General features: G+C 44.2%; 1 protein-coding gene across 2 annotated transcripts in view; it reads left to right on the forward strand.

Moving 5' to 3' along the window:
• Positions 1-23016, forward strand: part of CCDC180 (coiled-coil domain containing 180) — a 64592-nt gene that overhangs the window by 27557 nt on the left and 14019 nt on the right. For both annotated transcript variants that reach the window (XM_045468441.1, XM_045468442.1), the window contains exons 20-31: positions 3422-3597; positions 4979-5159; positions 6099-6245; positions 6897-7041; positions 7485-7601; positions 11426-11524; positions 13542-13661; positions 15268-15440; positions 15610-15665; positions 15787-15865; positions 17474-17551; positions 22756-22822. In XM_045468441.1, the coding sequence (XP_045324397.1) occupies positions 3422-3597; positions 4979-5159; positions 6099-6245; positions 6897-7041; positions 7485-7601; positions 11426-11524; positions 13542-13661; positions 15268-15440; positions 15610-15665; positions 15787-15865; positions 17474-17551; positions 22756-22822 (1438 nt within the window). The remainder of the gene's footprint in view (positions 1-3421; positions 3598-4978; positions 5160-6098; positions 6246-6896; positions 7042-7484; positions 7602-11425; positions 11525-13541; positions 13662-15267; positions 15441-15609; positions 15666-15786; positions 15866-17473; positions 17552-22755; positions 22823-23016) is intronic.

A 23016-nucleotide genomic window follows, 5' to 3' on the forward strand; every position in this document is an offset into this window, starting at 1 on the left:
TTGGGGGGGGGTAATTATATAACTATATATGCTAGGTATATCAGTATGGTATTTGGCTCTGATTATATGACACATTAGTTGCAGACAATTAGAAAATTGAAAAAGTACAAGGAAAATTATAAAAATGACCCATAATTCTACCACTGAGAATTTACCTCCCCTAACTCCCAAGTTTCTGGGAGTGAATTTGGACCAAATGTGGAAATTTACGATTGGCTTTAGGATAGCATTTCCACTGCACTCCTGACTCTACAATATCATCACAGGACTTACCAGACAGAGATCACCTGATTAGTCTATCTCCTATGTGTATACATGGGCATGGAGTAGAAGGAGTTAAGTCAGGCTTTTGGAGTCTTCTCTTTCACCTCAGCATCGTCTCACCTTGAAAACATCTCTTGACTTGAAACTCATCCTTTCTCCTTCCTCTGCCACAGTCCATTTTCTGTTCTCCCCTTAAAGAAGAAAAGCAAGGATCACCACCAGAGCTAATATGCATTGAGAGGACTTAATACTCTCAATAACTATGACAGGGGTACCATAATTAGCCTATTTTACAGATGAAGAAACTGAAGCTTAGTTAGTAGCTTGGATAAGATCTCTGGGATAGGAAGTGGTTAGATCTAGGATATGAATCTAGACCATGTGATTCCAGAGTTTTGAAAGAAACACTATGCCATCTGGCCTTGCTACTAACCAGAAAAAAAAAAATTGGATCAAACTGATTGTATTTGCATGTTGAAGGATACAATACTGACAAGTATGGAAATCATGAATGTACAGCTCAATGAATTATCCAAAGGGAACACACCTGGTAACCAGTACCCCCAAGAAATAGAACATTACCAACTGTCCAGGAGCCCCCTTATGTATCCATCTCAAGTCATTGCCCTCTCTTCCCCAAGGATAGCAAATATTCTAACTTATGAATTAGTTTTGCTTATTTTAGAACTTTATTTAAATGGAATCATACAGAATGCATTCTTTTATGTCAGGATTCTTTCCTTATGTTTGTAAAATTCATATGTATTTTTTAAAATTTATTTATTTAAATTCAAGTTAGTTAACATACAGTGTAGTATTGGTTTCAGGAGTAGAACCCAGTGAATCATTATTTATATATAACAGCCGGTGCTCATCCCAAAAAGTGTCCTCCTTAATGTCCGTCACCCATTTAGCCCACCCCCCAACCACCTCCTCTCCAGTAACCCTCAGTTTGTTCTCTGTATTTAAGAGTCTCTTATGGTTTGCCTCCCTTTCTGTTTTTAATCTTATTTTTCCTTCCCTTCCCATATGTTCATCTGTTCTGTTTCTTAAATTCCACATATGAGTGACATCATATGTAGTTTTGAATGTGGGGTTAGCTCATTTTTATTCCTGTATAGTATTCCATTATAAAAATACATAACCCATTTTATTTATCCATTCTACTACTGATGCACATTTGGCTTGTTTTTCACTGGGGAATGGAACAATGCCACTCTGAACATTCTTGTAGAAGTCTTTTGGTGAACATACGGCTACATTTCTGTTAGATATATAACTGAGAGTGGAATTGTTGAGAGATAGGGTAATATGTGTGTCCCTCTTGAGGAGATACAACCAAAAGATACCACCAAAGAGTTTTCTTTTTCTTTTCTTTTTTTTTTTTTTTTCAACGTTTTTATTTATTTTTGGGACAGAGAGAGACAGAGCATGAACGGGGGAGGGGCAGAGAGAGAGGGAGACACAGAATCGGAAACAGGCTCCAGGCTCTGAGCCATCAGCCCAGAGCCTGACGCGGGGCTCGAACTCCCGGACCGCGAGATCGTGACCTGGCTGAAGTCGGACGCTTAACCGACTGCGCCACCCAGGCGCCCCCCACCAAAGAGTTTTCAAAAGCGATTTTGTTTTAACAGTTTACAACAGTGTGTGAGGGTTCCAGTTGCTCCACATCCTCATCGACACTTGATATTGTCAGCAGTTTTTGTTTTAGCCATTCTGGTGTATGTGTAGTAGTGTTGAACATTTGGTTGTCTTTCTTGAAATGTCTAGTCAAATCTTCTGCCCATTTTTTTTTTTCCTGGTGGGTTGTCAATCTTTTCTCTTATCAATTTATGTGAGAAAGTTACCTATCCTAGATATGAGGCTTTTGTTAGGTAAATACCTGGCAAATGTTTATCCCTCTGTTTGCTTGCCTTTTTTTACTCTCTTAAGGTATCTTTTGATAGAAGGAAATTCTTATTTGTAATAAGGTCCTTTTCATCAACCTTTTTCATTAGGGTTAGTGTACTTTCTTTCTTATCTAAGAAATTTTTGCTTGCCCCAAGGTCATGAAAATATCCTCCTATGGTATTTACTATAAATGTTATTGTTTTACATTTCCACATTTATATGTAAAATCCACCTGGGATTAATTTTGCTTATGTGTGAGATAGGAGTCAGATTCATTTCCTACCATATGGATAATCACTTGACCCCAGAAGACTCCCCTCGCCCCACGACTCTGCCACACCTCCTTTCTGTTTCTCTGTGTATCTATTCTTGCATTACTGCCTCACCCTGCCTGATTACTGCAGTTTTATATCAAGTCTTAATATCTGGTAGAGTATGTTCTCCAATTTTGGTCTTCTCCTCAACTATCTTTGGCCATTTGTATTTCTACATAAACTTGAGATCAGCTCACTGGTGTCTATAAGATGTCTGCTGAGATTTTTATTGTTATTGCATTGAATCTATAGATAAATCTGGGGACAACCAACACCTTAACAACACATAGCCTTCTTAACAATACATAAATTTTGAAAAGGAAAAAGTGATAAATTGGGGAAAGTATTTGCAACTCACATTGCAGTCAAATGACCTCACGTTCCTAATATATAAGGAGCTCCCATATAAAGAGATTGAAAAGAAAAAGAGCATCTTCACAACAGAGAAATGGGAAAAATATATTAATGCATAGTATGCAGAAAAAGGAATTATATAGTCTTAAACACATGACAATATGCCCAGTTTTGGTCATAACATGACAAAATTGTCAAATTCAAAAGTTCGGCAATACACTGCAAGGCGGCGGAGAAATAGGAACAGACTGCCTTGCCAGGAAAGCAGTCAAGCCATATCTTCAAGAACCACATATGTATTTTAGCCTTTGAGTCAACAATTCCAGTTCAGGGAATTTATCCTACAGGAATGCTTCTACGCTTGACTTATATACAAGGTTATTCACTGCAGCCTTTTTTGAAGAACAAATGGTTGGAAACCATAAAGTGTCTGCCAGAAGGGGATCTGGTTAAATGAATGATGGTCCATCCAGACAAAAGAATATCAAGTAGTTAGGAAATAAGAAGTGAAAGAGGGAAATGCTTTATATAACAATATGGAAGCTCTCTCTGTGGCCACTGCTACTGGCAGAGCTGACCCTCACTGGTGTCTCCTTCAGACTTCGAGCTGGTTTTTTCGAGCACCTAGAGAAGTGGTTTGACCAACGTGTCCTCAAAACCCAGGTCACTGTGGCCACCAAGATTGATGAGCTGGACTCAGAACTAGAGCTGCATCTGCACCTACACAAGCCAAGAGCTGAGTGGATTGAAAAGGACATCCACAATGTCAGAGCAGGTACAGACCCAGCCTGGGAAAGGCCACCCTGCCCCAGACAGCTGGTGTCTGTGCCACCACAGTTCTGCGTTCATTAGGTGCTCCTGTGTGAGGGTTCCATCTCCAAGGCTGGCAGAGAAGGTACCCACATTTGAGATTTTTAAAAAATTTTCTTTTAAAAACAGGACTTTTAGATGCTAAAATGAAGGTTATTGTCCTGCTTTAGCAGTGTGAATCTCAGATCTGCTCACACATCTGTCAGATATATACCTGCATAGCAGATGCTTCCTGTAGCTCAGGAATCAGAGCTATCAGGCTCAACCTCTCTAGCTATGTGACTCTGAACAGGTTACCTGACCTCTCTGATCCCTCCCTTGCTTGCAGAAGGGGATATTGTTGGTGGTAATCAACTCTCCCTGGAATGGAACAGTGAGGAATCTTGAGCAAGTGGTAGGCATTAATTTTAGCTTATAGTTTATGACTTAAAAAGAGGTGCCATTTCTCTCTTAGGCAGAGGTCCCCTTTAGGGGGTGGCACACTTTTAGTTGGATCCTCAATGACCCTGTTTGGTTTTCACTTATGTCACAATTCAAGCTTCTTCATAGACCCTTCCAGCTCCCAGAGAGACCACACATGGTCCCACCCAAACTCTTCCTGCCTGGAGCAGTGACAGAGTTGTGGGAACAGACAGCCTGGCCTGGAGTCCCAATGCTTTTGGCCTTGGGAGACCTGCTTGGCTTTGGAACCTCATTGTCTTCATTTGGAAAATATGTGCATTAAAACTAAATATAAATTGAGATGCTCTATTTCTTGCCCTTCCCTGGCTCCCTGACCCAATGTGTGATTGGGAGATCAAGGTCAGAGAAACAATGCCCCAGAGTCACTGCACTCATTCTTGGCATGGCTGGGAGGACAGAATTTTCACCACTGTGGGCAGTAGGGAGGTAGGGTGGACTGACCTGGAACTATCTGTCAGTTTTAAAGGCCTATGATGGAGCCTTTGAAGCCAAATCCTGGTTCTGTTTACTCCACCGTAGAAGTCTGTTGGAATTCAAGCTCCTGGAAAGAGTAGCCACTGATTTAAAGCAATAAACTCTGACTGCCCAGTGTTGTGCCGGTCGTTTTCTCCAGAGCCTCTCACCACAATCCCTGCCCTTCCCAACATGTCCACCCATCCCACCTGTTTCCAGGTGTCTTCACCAGCAGAGACCTCCCTTCACACAGCCTGGACAGCCTCTTCTCTAGTTAGACACCCAGGGGCAGCGTCAGATTGGCCTCTCTGAGATCTGCACCCATTCCCAAGCCAACCCCTGGCAAGGACAGCTGTCACTGTCTAGGAGGGGAACGTCCTGAGGTGACTTGGGATCCCAGAGGGCCTCAGCTCTCCTTCATTCTTTTCCAGCTGAGCTCTTGCTTCATCAAGAGCAGCTGGACAGCCACTGTGCTGGGGTGATGGAGACGCTGAGGAAGGAGAGGCTGATGTTCTACCGGTTCCAAGAAGAGCAAAACATAAAGAGCAAAAACTTCCGCCGCAAGATTTACGACATGGAGCATATCTTCTTGAATGCCACAAAGAGCCAGAGGTATGGCCCTGGGAGTCACCGCTCTGGCCCCATAGCCCTAGAATCTCAGCCAGGTGGCTGCTTTCAAAGGAGTGGTTCCTCCCTGGTGGATAAAAGAGTCCATTTGCCAGGCCCCACAGCAACCTTCTCTTTTCAGCTCTCCTCTTCACACAAGTGAGTCTAACTGTATGAACTGTCTGTCCGGGGACAGGGGGCTGGGGGCTGGGTGAGCAGCTAGGGAGAAAAGGGCACACATGTTCAGGATGCAGGGATGCTACTAACCTGCCCTGAAATGTCTGTGCTGGGAGAGACCACTTCCATCAAGGGAAATCGGGACGAACTTCCTGCAGGAGGCCTCCTGGTCTGAGATGGAGGAAGGTGAAGAGGAGACAGAATTTTCCCCCTCAGCAAGGAGCACTGGCCCAGCTCGAGGTGGGGATATGCTCACGGCAGAGCAAAGGGCCCCAAGGAAGCCATTCAGGGATTTTAGATGGAGGCCCTTGCGTGCTTAGGGAGACCTCAGGTAACAGGTGAGGAGCCCTCACAGGTGTCTGGACAGCGGTCAGGTACACAAGAGATCGCTGGTTAGGGTGGACTTAAAGGTGAAGAGGGAACTTGCAGGGTGCTCCCTCAGGAGAACACCAGGCGCAGGAGTGAGAGAGAAAGTTTGTGCTGCAGGAAGGAGCCAGATCAGTTGGACCTAGGGATTCCTTTAGTCATTTGATGGCAAGGGCCAGAGAGAGGAGAGGGATGTCCTCTGACCCAGCACACTGAGAGCTCCGCACTGTGCCCTGCACACACTGGCATTCTGAGCTTCCTTCGAAGCCTCTTTTTCTACCCAGAAGAACATGGCAGTGGTTCTGGTAGCCCCACAGATGGGCACCGCAGTGGAGCTCAAGCAGCGCCCCCAGGCTGCCCTGCCACGCCCACATCATCATCCTGCCCTCCTGTGTCTCCCAGGCTGGTTACTCTCAGCAGCACACTGCACCAGGAGCTGCTCAGCTACATCGACGTCGTGCAGGTGTCCCTGCGCAGCTTCCGCCAGTACTTGGAGGAGAACCTGGGCAAGCTTCACTACGCCAACATCGAGTTCATCAAGCACTGCAGGTGGGAGCCAGCGTCGGGGCCTCTGTGGACACTGGGCTTTCTCTATTGAGAAGTGGTCTTATTTCCCCTCCATTTTTTATTGTGACAAAATATATAGGACGTACAACTGTTCATTTTAACCATTTTCAGGTGTACATTTCAGTGGCATTAAGTACAATCACATTGTTGTGCAACCATCACCACGATCCATCTCCAAAATTTTTCGTCTTTATACACTGAAACTCTGAACGCATTAAACACTAACTCCTGTTCTCCTCCCCCTGGCCCCCAACAGCCACAATTCCATTTTCTGTCTCCATGAATTTCACTTCTCTAGGTACCTCGTATAAGTGAAATCACACAATGTTTGTCCTTTTGTGTGTCTGGCCTATTTCAGTTAACATAATGTCTTCAACACTCACCCATGTGACGTGTCAGAATTTCATTCCTTCCGAATACTGTTCCATTTTGTGTACATACCACATATTGTTTCTCTGTTCATCCCTTGAAGGACTTTTGGGTTATTTCACTGCTTCTATCTTTGAATCACCTGCATTTGTTTTTCTATGATCTTAAACTTTTAATCTAAAGCCTTGTCGACCACAAGATTTGGAATGGGTGGGAAGTTTCATGTCTCATCAGTGCCTTTTCTTTCTCCCAAACTATTTTCAGATTGTTTTCTGACGGAGGCAACTTTTCTGCTGAAGAAATTGACTCACTGTGTCATCGACTGGAGAAGGAAGCTTCTCGAATAGAGTTTGTTGAAAGTTTAATCATGATCAACATGGAGAAGATGGAGAATGAATACCTGGACCAGGTTGGGGAGCCCTGCCTCTGACCTCCAGCCAGGCATCCGGGGCGCCCTTGTACTTTGCCTGATGAGCCCTGCCAAGCCCCAAACTTTTTGGAAAGCCCCAAGCTTTCCAAAAAATTGAGCCTGTCCCCCTCTGCTTCCAAAGTTCATAAGTTCCAAGTAAACCTCCCTCCTTTACTTTTTTTAAAAAAAGGATTAGTTTCTTATTTTGTTTTAATGTTTATTTATTTTTGAGAGAGACAGAGACAGAGACAGAGTGTGAGTGGGGGAGGGGCAGAGAGCGAGGGAGACACAGAGTCCAAAGCAGGCTCCAGGCTCTGAGCTGCCAGCACAGACGCAGGCTCGAACTCACAAACTGTGAGATCATGACCTGAGCCGAAATTTGATGCTTAACTGACTGAGCCACCCAGGCGGCCCCCTCCTTTACTTTTTATATTTCTCTACAGGCCAATGATGTCATCAAGAAGTTTGAAAGCAAATTTCATAACCTGTCTGTGGACCTTATTTTCATAGAGAAAATCCAGCGGTTGCTGACAAATCTGCAAGTGAACATCAAGAGCGAGGTAGAACAGATTCACTTTTTACCTGGTAGATGTTTATCTCACACACACACATACACACACACACACACACACACACACACACACCTGCATACCAGGCACTGTCCCAAGTGCTGGGGATACCACTGTGGGCTCTCCCCCATGAAACTTAAATTCCAGCCAGGAAGACAGAGATTAAATCATAGTAGCCTCTAGGATTCATTGAGTTATTACGCACCATGCATCCTGATAACTGACTTATTTTGATTAGCAATGTTAGTCCTCACAAGAACTGTAGGAGGCAAGTACTGTTTTATTCCTACTTTAGAGATAAAGAAACTGAGGCCGAGAATAACTAAGTGACTTAGATAAGAACACAGAGCTCTTAAATGGTAGAGCCAAAATGTGAACCTAGCTCAGGGGTGCCTGGGTGGCTCAGTTGGTTAAGCATCTGATTTTGGCCCAGGTCATGATCTTGGGGTTTGTGGGTTCAAGCCCCATGTGAGGCTCTGTGCTCAGAGCCTGGGTCCCATTTCAGATTCTGTGTCTCCCTCTCTCTCTGCCCCTCCCCTGCTTGTGCTCTGTGTCTCTCCCTCTCAAAAATAAACATTAAAAAAATTGTTTTTATATTTCAAAATGTGAACCCAGGTCAATGATCTCAAATAAACAACGTAACTGTAAATCTCAAGGAACTAGGAAAAAAAAAACAAAGTTAGCAGAATGAAGGAAATAAAGATCAGATCAGAAATCAATGGAATAGAGACCAGAAAAACTATAGAAAGGATCAATGAAGCTAGAGCTGGTTTTTCAAAGATAAATAAAATGGACAAACCTTTAGCCAGACTAAGAAAAAAAAGAGATAAGACTCAAATAAAGTCAGAAATGAAAGACATTGCAACTAATACCGCAGAAATACCAGAATCATGAGACTATTACCAATTATATGCCAACACATTAGATAACCTGGAAGAAATGGATAACTTTGTAGAAATATATCTACCAAGATTGAATCATGAACAAATAGGAAATCTGAATAGACCAATTGGTCAATTGCTTTTTCTGTGTCTATTGTACTGATCAAAATGATTTTTATTTTTTATTCTATTAATGTGGTGTCACATTGATTGATTTGCATTTGTAGAACCATCCTCCTTGCATCCCAGAGGTAAATGCCACTTGATCGTGGTATACAATGCTTTTAATGTGCTGTTGAATTTCGGGTGCTAATATTTTGTTGAGGATTTTTGCATCTATATTCATAAGGGATATTGGTCTGTAGTTTCCTTGTAGTGTTCTATTTTTTTTTTTTTTAAGAGAGAGAGAGGGAGCAAGTGAGCAATAGAGAGGGAGAGAGAGAGAGAGAGAGAGAGAAAATCCCTGGAGGGGCAGAGAGAGGGGGGAGGGGAAGGGAGAGAAAGAGAGAGACAGAGAGAGGGAGGGTGGGAGAGAGAGAAACAGGGCTCATCCAAAAATGGAACTCATGTTCACCCAAAGCGGGGCTTATGCTCCCTGGAAGTAGGGCTTGTGCTACCTGAAGCAGGGCACAAGCTCACCCGATGTGGGGCTTGAGCTCATGAGCTATGAGATCATGATCTGAGCCCAAGTCAGATTCTTAACCAACTGAGCCACCCAGGCACCCTCTTTGTAGTGTTCTTACCTGACTTTGGTGGCAGGGTAGTGATGGCTTTGTAATATGAGTTTGGGAACATTCCCTCCTATTCTTTTTTTTTTTTTAATTTTTTTTTTTCAACGTTTATTTATTTTTGGGACAGAGAGAGACAAAGCATGAATGGGGGAGGGGCAGAGAGAGAGGGAGACACAGAATCGGAAACAGGCTCCAGGCTCTGAGCCATCAGCCCATAGCCTGACGCGGGGCTCGAACTCACAGACCGCGAGATCGTGACCTGGCTGAAGTCGGACGCTCAACCGACTGCGCCACCCAGGCGCCCCCATTCCCTCCTATTCTATTTTTTGGAGGAGCTTGAGAAGAATTGGTGTGAAGTTTTCTTTAAATGTTTGGTAGAATTCACCCATGAAACCATCAGGTCCTGAGCTTTTCTTTGTCAGGAGGGTTTTGATTACTAATCCAATATCCTATTATTTTGCAATATATACACATGTCAAATTATACAAATTATACCTTTATAATAAGGTATACGTTGTATACCTTAAACTTATATAATGTTACATGTCAATTATATCTCAATAAAGCCAGGAAAGACTTTGAATTATTTTTAGGCTTTTTTCTATGCATATAAAGATTATATATATATATATATATACATATATATATATATTATATTATATTATATATAAAAGATATATACACACACACACACATACATACACACACACACACACACACAAAATCCAGCCTCTTTCTATTTTATACAATTTTGTAAGCTATATAATCTTTAAAGATTATTTGAAAACACTATTGTTCTGGCTTCCCTCTCCTGAATGTGTTGCCATTTTTACTTAGCCAATCCTTTTTGGAGAAATAGTTGTTGGATTTCACTTATTATGCCAGTGATATGATAAATACTCTTGCACAGGGAACTCTGATTATGTCTGTAAGGTATCTCCCAGAGCTAGAATTACTGGGGTAGAGCATGAATGTTTTAAGGCTTCACATGTTTCCAGGTGGCTTATACAGACAACTCGTCACCAGCTGGTCATGAATGTGTTCTTCTTCATACCCTCAACCACTACTGTGGGTTGTCGATTTTATTTTTAAACCTTATCTGTTTGACAGAAAAAAAAAAAAAAAAAAACTTAAAAAAAATTTTTTAATGTTTATTTAATTTTCAGAGAGACAGAGACAGAATGCCAGTGGGTTGGGGCAGAGAGAGAGAGAGAGAGAGGCACAGAATCTGAATCAGGCTCCAGGCTCTGAGCCGTCAGCACAGAGCCTGACGCGGGGCTCGAACTCACAAGCTGTGAGATCATGACCTGAGCTGAAGATGGACGCTCAACCAACTGAGCCACCCAGGCACCCCTAAAACAAAAACTTTTACATTTGCATTGATCTAGTTTCTGATAACATTGTGCATCTCCCCCCACCAATTTCATTTTTCCAATATTTAATTCATCTCTTAGATAATGTTTTGCTGAATATGTTGCTGATCAAAACAAGTATTCTAGAACAGGAACCCTCTTGCACTGTTGGTGGGAATGCAAACTGGTGCAGCTGCTCTGGAAAACAGTGTGGAGGTTCCTCAAAAAATTAAAAATAGATCTACCCTATGACCCAGCAATAGCACTGCTAAGAATTTACCCAAGGGATACAGGAGTGCTGATGCCTAGGGGCACTTGTACCCCAATGTTTATAGAAGCACTTCCTACAATAGCCAAATTATGGAAAGAGCCTAAATGTCCATCAACTGATGAATGGATAAAGAAATTGTGGTTTATATACACAATGGAATACTACTTGGCAATGAGAAAGAATGAAATACGGCCTTTTGTAGCAACGTGGATGGAACTGGAGAGTGTTATGCTAAGTGAAATAAACCATACAGAGAAAGACAGATACCATATGTTTTCACTCTTACGTGGATCCTGAGAAACTTAACAGAAGACCATGGGGTAGGGGAAGAAAAAAAAAAAAAGAGGTTAGAGAGGGAGGGAGCCAAAACATAAGAGACTCTTAAAAACTGAGAACAAACTGAGAGTTGATGGGGGGTGGGAGGGAGGGGAAGGTGGGTGATGGGTATTGAGGAGGGCACCTGTGGGGATGAGCACTGGGTGTTGTATGGAAACCAATTTGACAATAAATTTCATATTAAAAAAATAATAAAAAAAATAAGTATTCTAGAAACAAACCTTGGAAGTTCTGGTTTTTCTAGGTTGCAAAATCCAATCTGCAAACAGATGGATTGAATTCGTCTCTGGAACAGCTTCAAAGGAAAATAGAAATGTGTCGAAACTCAAAGGGAGATAAAAAAGTAAGTATCCAGTATTTGCTAAGCTATGAATAGTAAAGATGCCATTATACAAGAATCAAACTGAAAGTAAATTTACATCTGTTGTCAAGATTTCTCCAGCTCCAGAGGGGCCTCTGAGCCTTCCTACTTAACCCCTGTTGGACCCAATGGAATTAAGGAAGAGAAGAGAAAACAGCCACCTTCTCTCGCCCCAGCCCCTCCCTGGCAAGCATGTAGAGTCCAGTGAACGTGGGGCTTCAGTCTGACCTCACTCCCCTGCTGATGTCACCAGGCTTCCCTCCCTGTAATTGGAACTCCGCCCTAGAGGAAAAACAGAAGCAGGCAGGACTCTGCCTTCTGAACAACCACTTTTTGTTTGATTTTTCATTTGCTCATTTTGATCATTGCACATGAACTGGTTACTACTGTTTTCTACGGTTACTACTGGTTAAAATGTCCAAATTAGAGCAGTGTGGATCAGCACATCAGGTCTCTGGATGTTTACGTTGTTTACATGCTTGTTTTTCTGCCACCAGCACACATCTCTGTTCCCTGTTCCACGTCTGTCCCGGCCTCCCCGGGCAATCTTTTCCCAACAGCTCAACCAGGCACTCGAGAACCAGATGTCTCAACTGGAGGTTTCTTGAATGGGATGTTCCTTCCTCACCAAGCTTTGTCTTTTCTCTTCCATTTCAGTGACTGAGTTGAGGTTTCATGTTTGTTAGCACTGAGAGGACATTTAGTCTCTATGCTTTTTCTTGCATAGTAACACATGCTTCTTGAGAAAAGTTCAAACATCCACAAAGCACTAAGTGAATACACATCCCTCATATTATTCTCATTTTTTTGCAGAGCCCCTGTGACCTCTGTGTTTTTATGCAGTTATTTCTGCATGACCCCTGGGGAACAGGGGGAAACCAGCTTAATCTGCCACGACTTCTTTATCAGTCCCTTTAGGGACAGCTCTGCCTCTCCAGAGCAGAAACATTTGCTCTCCTGCATTTCCTCACCTCTCCAACCCCCTCACTGCCCTCTTCTTGTGGAGTCAGAGTGTTGGACAGGGGAAGGCTTTCACAGCCTTCTGGCCAGGTCAGGGGAACTTGAACTTGGGTGGGCAGGCAATCCTGTGTTGATGGAGGAGACTGGTTGGACACCTCTGCAAAACAGTGATCAGGAGATGGGAACGATGTATCAGTTGCATGGTGAAGGCAGTGGGGACCATGGACAGGTGTGGCCAGGTTCACATGCTCAGTGCCACATACATGGAGGGGCTTCAGGTTGCTGTGTGCAGAAAGGCAGGGAGGGAGGGAAGAGTGAGGCAGCGTGTCATAACTGAAGCACAGAGAATTGTGGCCTGGACAAGGTACCACCAGGGACACCTTCCAATTCCAGAGTTGAGTAGCGGGGGAATGGTTAGGACTCAGAATGCACTAGAAATGAAGGAAGCAGAAGAGGCCAAGGCACCTCCTGGCCTGGGTCATGTACATAGGTCAGTGAACAATGCAGGGGACCAAGTGTGAGGACTGACAAGTGATGTGTGGGTGCATGTAAAGGTGAATGTCCTTACACGTTCTTTCCTGCACACCTGGGGGCAGGGTCTGTGGGATTGCTGCTTGAGGGGGTGTGTATCTGAGCTTGTTGTGGAAATGGTTAGATCACTTTCCAGAAAGGCTGTGGTCATTTCACTCACACACAACGTGGCCATTTGGGGCCAAACATTTCCTTCTAAGAGCGTCAAAGCTAGAAGAGATTCCAAGGAACATTCTGTGTCCCACCACACAGATGGGGAGACCAAGTTGAGCTAACTCAAATCATTTGCCCAGAATGAACCCATAAAACCAGGACTAGAACTCCTGATGCCCCGTCAGTGAAGGATTTGCTGCCCCACTGCAGTTGCCCGAGAGAGCCAGCCAACACCGCCCACTCTCCTAGGGCCCTCCCTGCAAGTGAGGGGCCTCCATCGAATCAAGAGGCCTGTGGTTCAGATGGAGGCAGGCGGCCCTCCTGCAGCTTGCTTCCTGCAGCTCTCTTCTCCTAGGTGGTGGCCACGGATGACCTCCTTGGCTTGGTCCGGACTTGGAAAGAAAAACTGGCCCAGAGGATTCAGTACCTGAATTGCAGGCTGGACATCGTATACACGACTCAAGTCGTCTTTACTGTAAGGAACAGACAGTAGAGGAAGGGAATGGGAAGTGGGGAAGGGTGGGTGAGCTGTCATGGCTGGGCTCTCAGGAGACCTGCAGAGCTCAGTAGAGCCTAAGGGAAGAGACGGCTCCCAGGGTCCTGCTGAACACCAGGCCTACCAGGTTGCCTTGGAAAGACCATAGGCTGTGCAGTCAGATCTGGGATTCAAATCCCAAATAGTCCACTTCCCTGCCATCTTAGGAGATTCCTCACCTCCTGGCACCATCTCCTCACCTTCACCAAGACCTACCAGCTGCCAGCTCTCAGGCTACCCTCGCCTTTCAACCTTTTCCTTCCCACCCATGCGCATAAGCAACCACTGGCTTCTCCCCACCCCACCTCCACCAACATCTTCCTGCCCACATGGCTGCCCTTTTCCTCTCACGTTCCCTCATGATCCACTCCCTGAACTACAGCCAGACATAATGTTGGAGAAGGTCAGTCTGACTGTGCCACTCTCCTGATCACTCAGGGTGAAATCCACATCCTTCAACTGAGGCTTCACAGCAGCCTCTTTGGTCTGCCCTCCATGGTCTCTTCATTTCTCACCCCCACTCCCACCCAAAAGACATCACTTCCCACTGGGCCTTCTCTCACAGACCACAGTGATGTCTCCATTTTTAGGGGCTATCTCTCCAGACTGTGTACCCCAAGAGGGCAGAGCTTCTGTCACCCCCACCCTGCACTCAGCCCCTCACATCAGGTTTTGAACACCAGAGACACTCAACCAACTTCCAGGAGTGTGTGACATAGAACAATATGGGAATAAGTGGACATCCCTCAAGTTCTGCTCTCACTGCCATGTTTTGAACCAGTCCTTCCTTCTATGGGGAGGCGCTTCCCACCATGCAGCCAATACTAACCCTCCATCATACCACCAGCATCATACCACCTGCGCCCTTCAAGAAAGAACTCAGGAGTCCAGCTAGGGTCCTTCCCTCTTATAGTCCACTGCTGAGACAAGACTCAAATAAAATAGGGAATAGCCTAACTAAGCCCTCATTGTGGGCCACTATTCCTACCCTTTCTCTAAGGTCCAACTTGTAGGGCATGTTGGCCACTCACTTGCCCACACATTCATTCATTCATTCACCCATTTTAAGAACACTGCCTGGACACATCTATGGGCTGGCCTTGTAAATCCACGACCCTCAGCCTCATGGAAGACTTTGGAACTTTTCCTTCATAGCATTGGTCACAATTTTGACTAGACATTTATTTGTAGAAGTGCATGTTAAATGTTTGTCTCTCTGACTAGACTGTAAGCCCTATAAAAACAAAGATCACATGTTACCTCTCCACCCTGTGTCCCAGGACCCAGCCAGAGCCTTTCAGAAAGCAGGTGCTTGGGAAATATTTTTGAAAGCCACATGCACATATAAATGAATGAATGAATGACTTTCTAAAGAAGATATGACCATTACGATTTTTTAGAAGGAAAATACAGACTCAAAGAATCAGGCAGCTAGCCTCCCGCTGCAGCCCCTGGGCAAGGTGCTTTTGGAACATGAACCCAGCTGCCTTCATCCCTAGCATGTAGACTGGGCCCACACACTCAGGCCCTTCTCTTGGGCCTGCAGGATGACATCATGATCGATATGGAGGTGGAGAGTGACATCCTGGTGTCTTCAGAAGTCCTTGAAGAGGAAGCCAAGGTAGACTTGGTCACCCCTGAGTCCTTTGCCCAGCCCAGCCGCATGGGGAAGTCCATGATTGAAGACCCGGCTGTGGAAGTGGTCAAGAAGATCCTGCAGTGAGTGGCCATGGGGTGTACATGGCCTCAGTTTCCTCCTCTAAAATGGGCCTCATAATAGGACACATTCACATGGTATTATGTGCTAACTGGGATGGTACCCAATGCCTGCCCTGAGCTGTCCTCATGGTCACTGGGGAAAAGCTCATATCCTTTCCTTTGGTTTCAGACTTCCCAACTCAAAATGCTCAACCCAGCAGTGCGACAAAGATCGGTTCCAGACAGGTAGAGACAAACAGACCTGTGGGTCTTGGGGCACTGGCGGTGGGAAAGCCAGTGTTGTTGCCACCTGGTCCATCCTCACCTTGGGTCCTCTGTTCTTGTCCTGGGTGCTCATCACCCAAAGGCTTGAAGCGACACCGGAACCGGGGAGAACATGTCGTGAGAAAGGTCCTGTCCAGTGCCAGTGCCACTTCAATAACGAGGTAGGTCTGCTGGGCTGCTGAGGATCTCCCCTTCCCAGATGCCTTCCCTGTCCCCCTAGACATAGGCCAGAGACCACCCTGTCCATTTATCAGACTGTCCTCAGAAAGTACCACCTGTACTCACAGCTCTGAGACCCCAACGGACCCAGTGAGAGGTTGGCTCTGAAGCTGGCGTTAGTCAGGTCTGTGCTCATTCCTGCTGAGTGATGCAGCTCACACAGGCCTCCCACCTTGAGAGCCCATCTGGGCATTCAGTGGTTTTCCATGGTCACAACTGGTAGATCCCAGCCCTCCTCCCATACCCATTCTTCCCAGTCAAAAAGAGGGACATTGGAGATGGCTTTCTCTCCAGGAGAAATCCTGGGCCTCTGCATCCTGGTCAGGCACTCTGCCCATTATGCCCCTGTAGGGGTCATTAGACTCATTACTCAGTGAATGTGGGCCCCGCTGGCCCCTGACACTGATTCAACAGAAGGCAAATAACAGAGCCAGTGGCTGAACTGACTTTTGGGTCCTCTGTGAGCCCTCATTTATATGGTTTGATTCCTGGTTTTGAGGAAGTAGCGGTGAGGCAATTCCTGCTTTGCATACCTCCAAAAGGTCCATGAACATGAATGCCATCTGCAACGTGGAAATAAACCTAAGACCAACCAAATGAGAAAAGCAAAGGCTATTTATTCGGAGCTTGGTACAGCAAGGGAGTCAGCCATCATTACTTATGTTTTAGCAGAGACTCAAAGGCAGACAAGAGTGAAAAAACTGTATAGTGGAGAAAAGGAAGGCTTTAAATGTGCCTTTATTGGAGGCTGTTGATGTGGGGAAGCTGGAGGCAGGCCAACTAGCAGCAGGGCATTCTATGTGATTATTTAGGGCTATGTACTTGACTTTCCCTGATTGGTTCTAAGTTGGAAGCAGGGACAAAATTCAGGGAAGCTGTCAGTTAGTAATCAAGTCCTGGCCATTTGGAGATGATTGTTACAGGAGTTATTGTTTGGCATTCTGGATTGCCACTAGAGATGACAATATGGCTTCCTCCAGATCTGACTTCTATCAGGCTGGCTTCCCGAGTTGTTTATTATAGACAAGGAATTGGTTTCCTGGGCACATTGCTGCAGGTTTTGGGTCAGAGTTCTGTATTTTTGTACAGTCCAGCTATTGCCCATCTGTATATTCAGTCTCTCAGTGGTTACAAAATGAAGTCCATGTTGCTGAGGCTGTCTGATGTTGCATGGGACATGCTTACACTAAAAATTATTCGCTTCTTATATGGAATTCAAGTTTAACTGGGCACATTGTATTTTTGTTTGAAAAGCACCTCAACCTGTTTTTCTTTGGGTCCTCCCCACAGGAAAGCAAGGATATGAATTTCTGGCCCCTTGCCCCTTCCCAGGGGCCTTGGGTCAGTTTTAGCAATAAGGACTTGACCCCCACGATAAGCATCTCCAAAGCTTTGAGGAGTAGGGAAGTATCTTGAAGGATTCAGGCCCAGACATGGGGGTCACGGTGTCCCACAGGCAGACGCAGGGCCTCCAGCAAGTTAGGTGGGGCTCCCACAGACCTGCCTGTCTACCCCAGCCTCCAGAACACTGATCCACCTTTGTCCCACAGCATCACACGGTACTCCAAGCCCAACCGAATGGACAGAAAGTACCAGGTGCTCGGGGAGAAGCCACCGCCGCCAGCTGAGTAAGTGGCACCTTTTCCTTTAAGTCCATTTTAACTTGTTGTCTCTGTAAAGGGGGTGGCTAAATCTGACACAGCTGAGGGGAAAATAAGAAGTGGGGGGCAGAGCAGGAGAGATTTGCAAGGGGAAAGATGAGGGTCAAGTTCAGTTTGTCTCATCCCATTTCACCTAAATTTGTTGAGAGACATTTTCACCAAAATTTCACATTTTCTAAGTTAAGCTTTTTGGGGTAGCGGGAAGCACACCTCTTTCAAGTCTGGGATTTGTTTGCGGGTTTTTTTCTTCAATTTTTTAATGCCTCACCTCCCTCATTCCTCTTTCCCTTTATTTTAATTTCATTTATTAAAACAAACTCTGTTCCACTTAATGTCTACATTTCAAGCAAATAAGCAACTTCAGAAAATTGAAAGCAATCAAAGAGACTCAGAGATACCCTCTCCCCCTTAATTAGGGAACTCACCATCAGCCTTTTTGCCCCACTGGTCTTATCTCTGGGGTTTGTGAAGTTTGCAAAGAAGGATGGTTTTCAGGGCACCTGGGCAGCTTAGTTGGTTAAGTGTCTGACTTTGACTCAGGTCATGATCTCATGGCTCGTGGGTTCAAGCCCCATGTCAAGTTTTGAACTGACAGCGGAGAGCCTGCTTCGGATCCTCTGTCTCCCTCTCTCTCTGTTATTCTCCCAGCTCTCTCTCTAAGAAATAAACATTAAAAAATAAAGAAAAGAAGAGTGACTTCAGGACCTAGAAGTTGGGTCCAAGTCAGCAGCTAGATGCTCCCTTGTCCCATTCACAAAAAGGCATTCCTCATCATCAAAATCTTGACTCTCAACTTTTTATAGTTCTGTCATTTTATCACATGTGTATATTCATGTAACTATCACCACAATCAAGAAACAGAACTGTTCCATCACCACCAACTGTATGTCACTCCTGTCACCCCTTTATAGCCGTACCCATGCCCTCTCCCTCTCCATCCCTAACCCTGAGCAACCACTGATCATTTTCCATCCCTATTATTTTGTCATTTCAAGAAGGTCATATAAACAGTCTCATACAGTGTATGACATTTGCAGAGTGGCTTTTTGTACTCAATATGATGCCCTTGAGATCCACCTAAGTGGTCACAGGTATCACTAGTTCATCCCTTTGTATTGCTAAATAGCCACAGTATGGATGCACCACAGTATTTTAGTGGTGAAAAAAAGATCACAGGCTAAACAGAAAAAAAAAAAATCAAGCACTTATGAAATCTCTGAAAGGGAGAGACTTTCCTAGCATAACACAGTGGTGAATTGCTCAGAAAATGGAATCAGACTGATGATGTTTTTACCCCCGCCTTGGGACTCTGGCTAAGTGACTTCTCCCCAAGCCTTCACCTTCCCTGTGCACGTGGGTAGAAGAGAGTCCTCTTCTTGGAATTGTGAAGACAAGCCAGCGAGTCATCTACAGGCCGCCCTTGAGTAATGCAGGATCATCACTCCAAGAAGCACTAGATGAAATCACAAGGAAAAAGATGGAAAATTTTGGCAAATAAATTTTTAAACTCCTTTGAGATAAAATGCAATTAAAAGTTAGATAACAGCCAGTCAAGACACAATAGTGGTAAATAAAGACAACAAAGGAAAAATTGGCTCCTCTCCCCATCCCCTTCCCCCAGAAAATTGCTAAAGAAATTTCCAGCACACAATAGGGTAAGGGGAGAATTGGAAGAGACCACACACGAGGAAGAAATAAAATTAGGAACAAACATGTGGACAAAACACTAATTCTCACTAGAATGCAAACAAATGAAAAGGGAACAAATCCATTCCATATTTTGCCCAACATTAACCAATATGTAAATAGATTTTAGAGGAAGTTCCCGGTTTATCAAGGGAGGGTGCAGATGGTCCCTCCCAGGCACTGCCAGTGGGAGGTGTTAAGGAAAAAATTATTCTGATACTTGTTAAAACAGTAAGGAATACTTTATGTGGGACCATTGCAATAGGCGCCAAGACTGTTGCAACAGGGAAGAGGGATGGGGCTCAACTCAGAATACAATAAGGACAAGAGAAGATTTATAGCCAAAATGCAGAGCGAGGAGGTCAGTAGATTGAAAATTCAACGGTAGTGGATTCTTGCCTACTTAGCAGGATTCTTGCTGCAGGCAGGCCATGGCTATTGGAAATCAGAGGTGCTCAGATATTGGGTGGGGGTGGGTGGGTAGTATCTGAACTGACTTAACAGTATTTTTAATTATTTAATTATTTATTTTTTAAAATCTTTATTTATTTATTTTGAGAGAGAGAGATTGAGAATCTCAGGCAGGCTCCATGCTGTCAGTGCACAGCCCAACATGGGGCTCGATCTCATGAACAGTGAGATCATGACCTGAGCCGAAATCAATAGTCCAATGTTTAACCAACTGAGCCACCCAGGTGCCCCTGACTTAGTAGTATTCTTACTAACATAGGACATAGCAAGCCAAAGGTGGTGTCCAAGGATGAGGCCTAGTCAAATAGTAGACAAGGGAAATAAAAGCAAAAATTAACTATTGGGACATCATCAAGATAAAGAGCTTCTGGGGGCACCTGGGTGTCTCAGTTGGTTAACCTACCGACTTTGGCTCAGGTCATGATCTCATGGTTCATGAGTTCGAGCTCCATGTCGGGTTCTGTGCTGACTGCTCAGAGCCCGGAGCCTGCTTCAGATTCTGTGTCTCCCTCTCTCTCTGCCCCTACCCTGCTCACACTCTGTCTGTCTCTTATTCTCAAAAGTAAACATTAAAAAATAAGATAAAAAGCTTCTGCACAGCGAAAGAAACAATCAACAAAACTAAACGGCAACCGACAGAATAGGAGAAGATTTTTGCAAATGACATATCAGATAAAGGGTTAGTATCAAAAATCTATAAAGAACTTATCAAACTCAACACCCAATAAAACAAATAATCCAGTGAAGAAAAGGGCAGAAGACATGACTAGACACCTCCAAAGAAGACATCCAGATGGCTAACAGTCACATGAAAAGATGCTCAACATCACTCATCATTGGAGAAATACAAATCAAAATCACAATGAGATACCACCTGTCAGAATGGCTAAAATTAACAACTCATGAAACAACAGATACTGGAAGGGATGCAGAGAAAGGGGAACTCTTTTACACTGTTGGTGGGAATGCAAACTGGTGCAGCTACTCTGGAGAACAGTATGGAGGTTCCTCCAAAAAAAAAAAAACAAAAAAAAAAAAACAGAAGTATCTTACCAGCAATTGCACTGTTAGGTATTTATCCAAAGGATACAAAATGCTGATTTTGGGGGGTGCGTGGGTGGCTCAGCTGGTTGGGCATCTGTCTCTTGATCTTGGCTCAGGTCATGATCTCATGGTTTGTGAGTTTGAGCCCTGCGTCAGGCTCTACACTGACAGCCTGCTTGGAACTCTCTCTCATCTCCACCCCTACCCCACTTGTGCTCTCTCTCTCTCTGTCAAAATAAATAAACTTAAAAAAATGCTGACTTCAAGGGGCACATGCGCCCCAATATTTATAGCAGCACTATCAACAGTAGCCAGATTATGGAAAAAGCCCAAATGTGCATCGACTGATGAATGCATAAAGAGGTGGTACACACACACACACACACACACACACACCACAGGAATATTACTTGGCAATCAAAAAGAATGAAAATTTGCCATTTGCAATGACCTGGATGGAACTAGAATGTATTATGTTAAGCAAAATAAGTCAGTCAAAATATATGATTTCACTTATATGTGGAATTTAAAAAACAGATGGACAGAGGGGAAGGGAAGGAAAAATAAGATAAAAACAGGGAAGCAAACCATAAGAGACTCTTCAATACAGATGGTAGGGAATGGGCTAAATGGGGGATGGGCATTAAGGAGGGCACTTGGGGTGAGCACTGGGTGTTACATGTAAGTGATGAATCACTGGTTCTACTCCTGAAACCAATACTACACTGTATGTTAACTAACTTGAATTTAAATAAATAAATTTTAAAAAAAGAAAGATTAAAAAAAAAATCAGAAAACCTAGCAGTCCAAAAATAGAGGATTGCAAACCATGGTGCTTACATACTAGATGGTGTTACACAGCCATTTAAAAGGATATCTTAATGTGGGGGAACACTTAACAAGTGAACAGAATGTAAAATACACATGAACCTAATTCCAAACTGACTTTAAAAGCAGCCAGAAGGAAATACAATAAAATGTTGGCATTCATTTTCTCCTTTGCTTTTCAGTATATTTCTAATTTTCTTTAGTTATGATGAGTGAATTTTAAAATGAAACAGTGAGTGGCCTATATACATATGTTTTAGAAATTGGCTGCATCACTTAACAGAAATTGTGAAAAATTAAGTGTCCTACATCTTAAGGTTCTAAGTTAAATTAAGTTCTAATACATCTATCCCTTCCCTTATTTCACTTTTACTATTGAGATAATTGACTTAACTGGCCAGGAATATCCACTGGTACTGGGCAACTTTGTTTAATCAAGCCCCAGTGTGTGCAGAGTCAGCGTAAATGGCAGAGGTACCGGAAGGCGGATGTTTGGTCCTACAGGAAGTCCTGCTTGTTTGATTAATATTTATAAGAAATTGTTCTTTCTTCTTTCAACCAATACTGAGGTACAAATAAGTTCAGACTCTGTAGCGGGACTGGGGGTCCCATGGTGAGCAAAACAGACACATGCGGTCTGTCTAGATGGAATTTACCATCTTCTAGAAGAGATAGAGTTTAATCAGCCGGTCACAAAAATCAATCCCAAATCCCTCTGTGGGGAGTGTTGTAGAGCTGAGGACCACTCTGAGAGCATTGGACCAGGATGGTCAGGAATTGCCACCAGGTTAGGATCTGAGGAAGAGCAGGAGCAAATGTGACCAAGAAGAAAGTTAACCGTGTTCTCTGGGGAGGAATCAGTGTGTGCAAAGGTCCCAGGGCAGGAGCAAGTAGCTACAATGAGTGATGAGGCCAAAAGAGAATAGACTCTTGGAAGGGGCCAAACCCAGCTTATCACATACAAGAGCCATTAAACTAGACAAATAGAAATATTAGGTGAGAACACACCTGGGAATCACATGAACTGTCCAATCCTGGCTGGGCTGCTGAGCACTCAGAATGTTCTGTCCATTTGGTTTTGTCCACACCATTTGGTGTGATTAGACAAGACCCCTCAGGGATCTGTCTTTTGTGTCTTTCAGGGATTTTAAGGGGATCATCCTGACCCTCCTCTGGGAGAGCAATGAACATCTGCTGAATGTTGTGGAGGTGAGGGCTGCTGCCCAGAGGCCTCTGCGTGCCCCTGGACTGGCTGCTGGCCATATGTCCCCAGCCACCTCTGCCTCTTAGATTTTGCTGATAATGGCTTTGTGGGTGAAATTGAGAGAAAGGGACCCACAACCACAGCTACCTAGCTTCTGTCACCTCATGTGGTGTTTTCTTCATCCTAAAAATTAAACCTC

This window comes from Leopardus geoffroyi, chromosome D4, assembly GCF_018350155.1.
Source record: "Leopardus geoffroyi isolate Oge1 chromosome D4, O.geoffroyi_Oge1_pat1.0, whole genome shotgun sequence".
Taxonomy (NCBI): Eukaryota; Metazoa; Chordata; class Mammalia; order Carnivora; family Felidae; genus Leopardus; species Leopardus geoffroyi.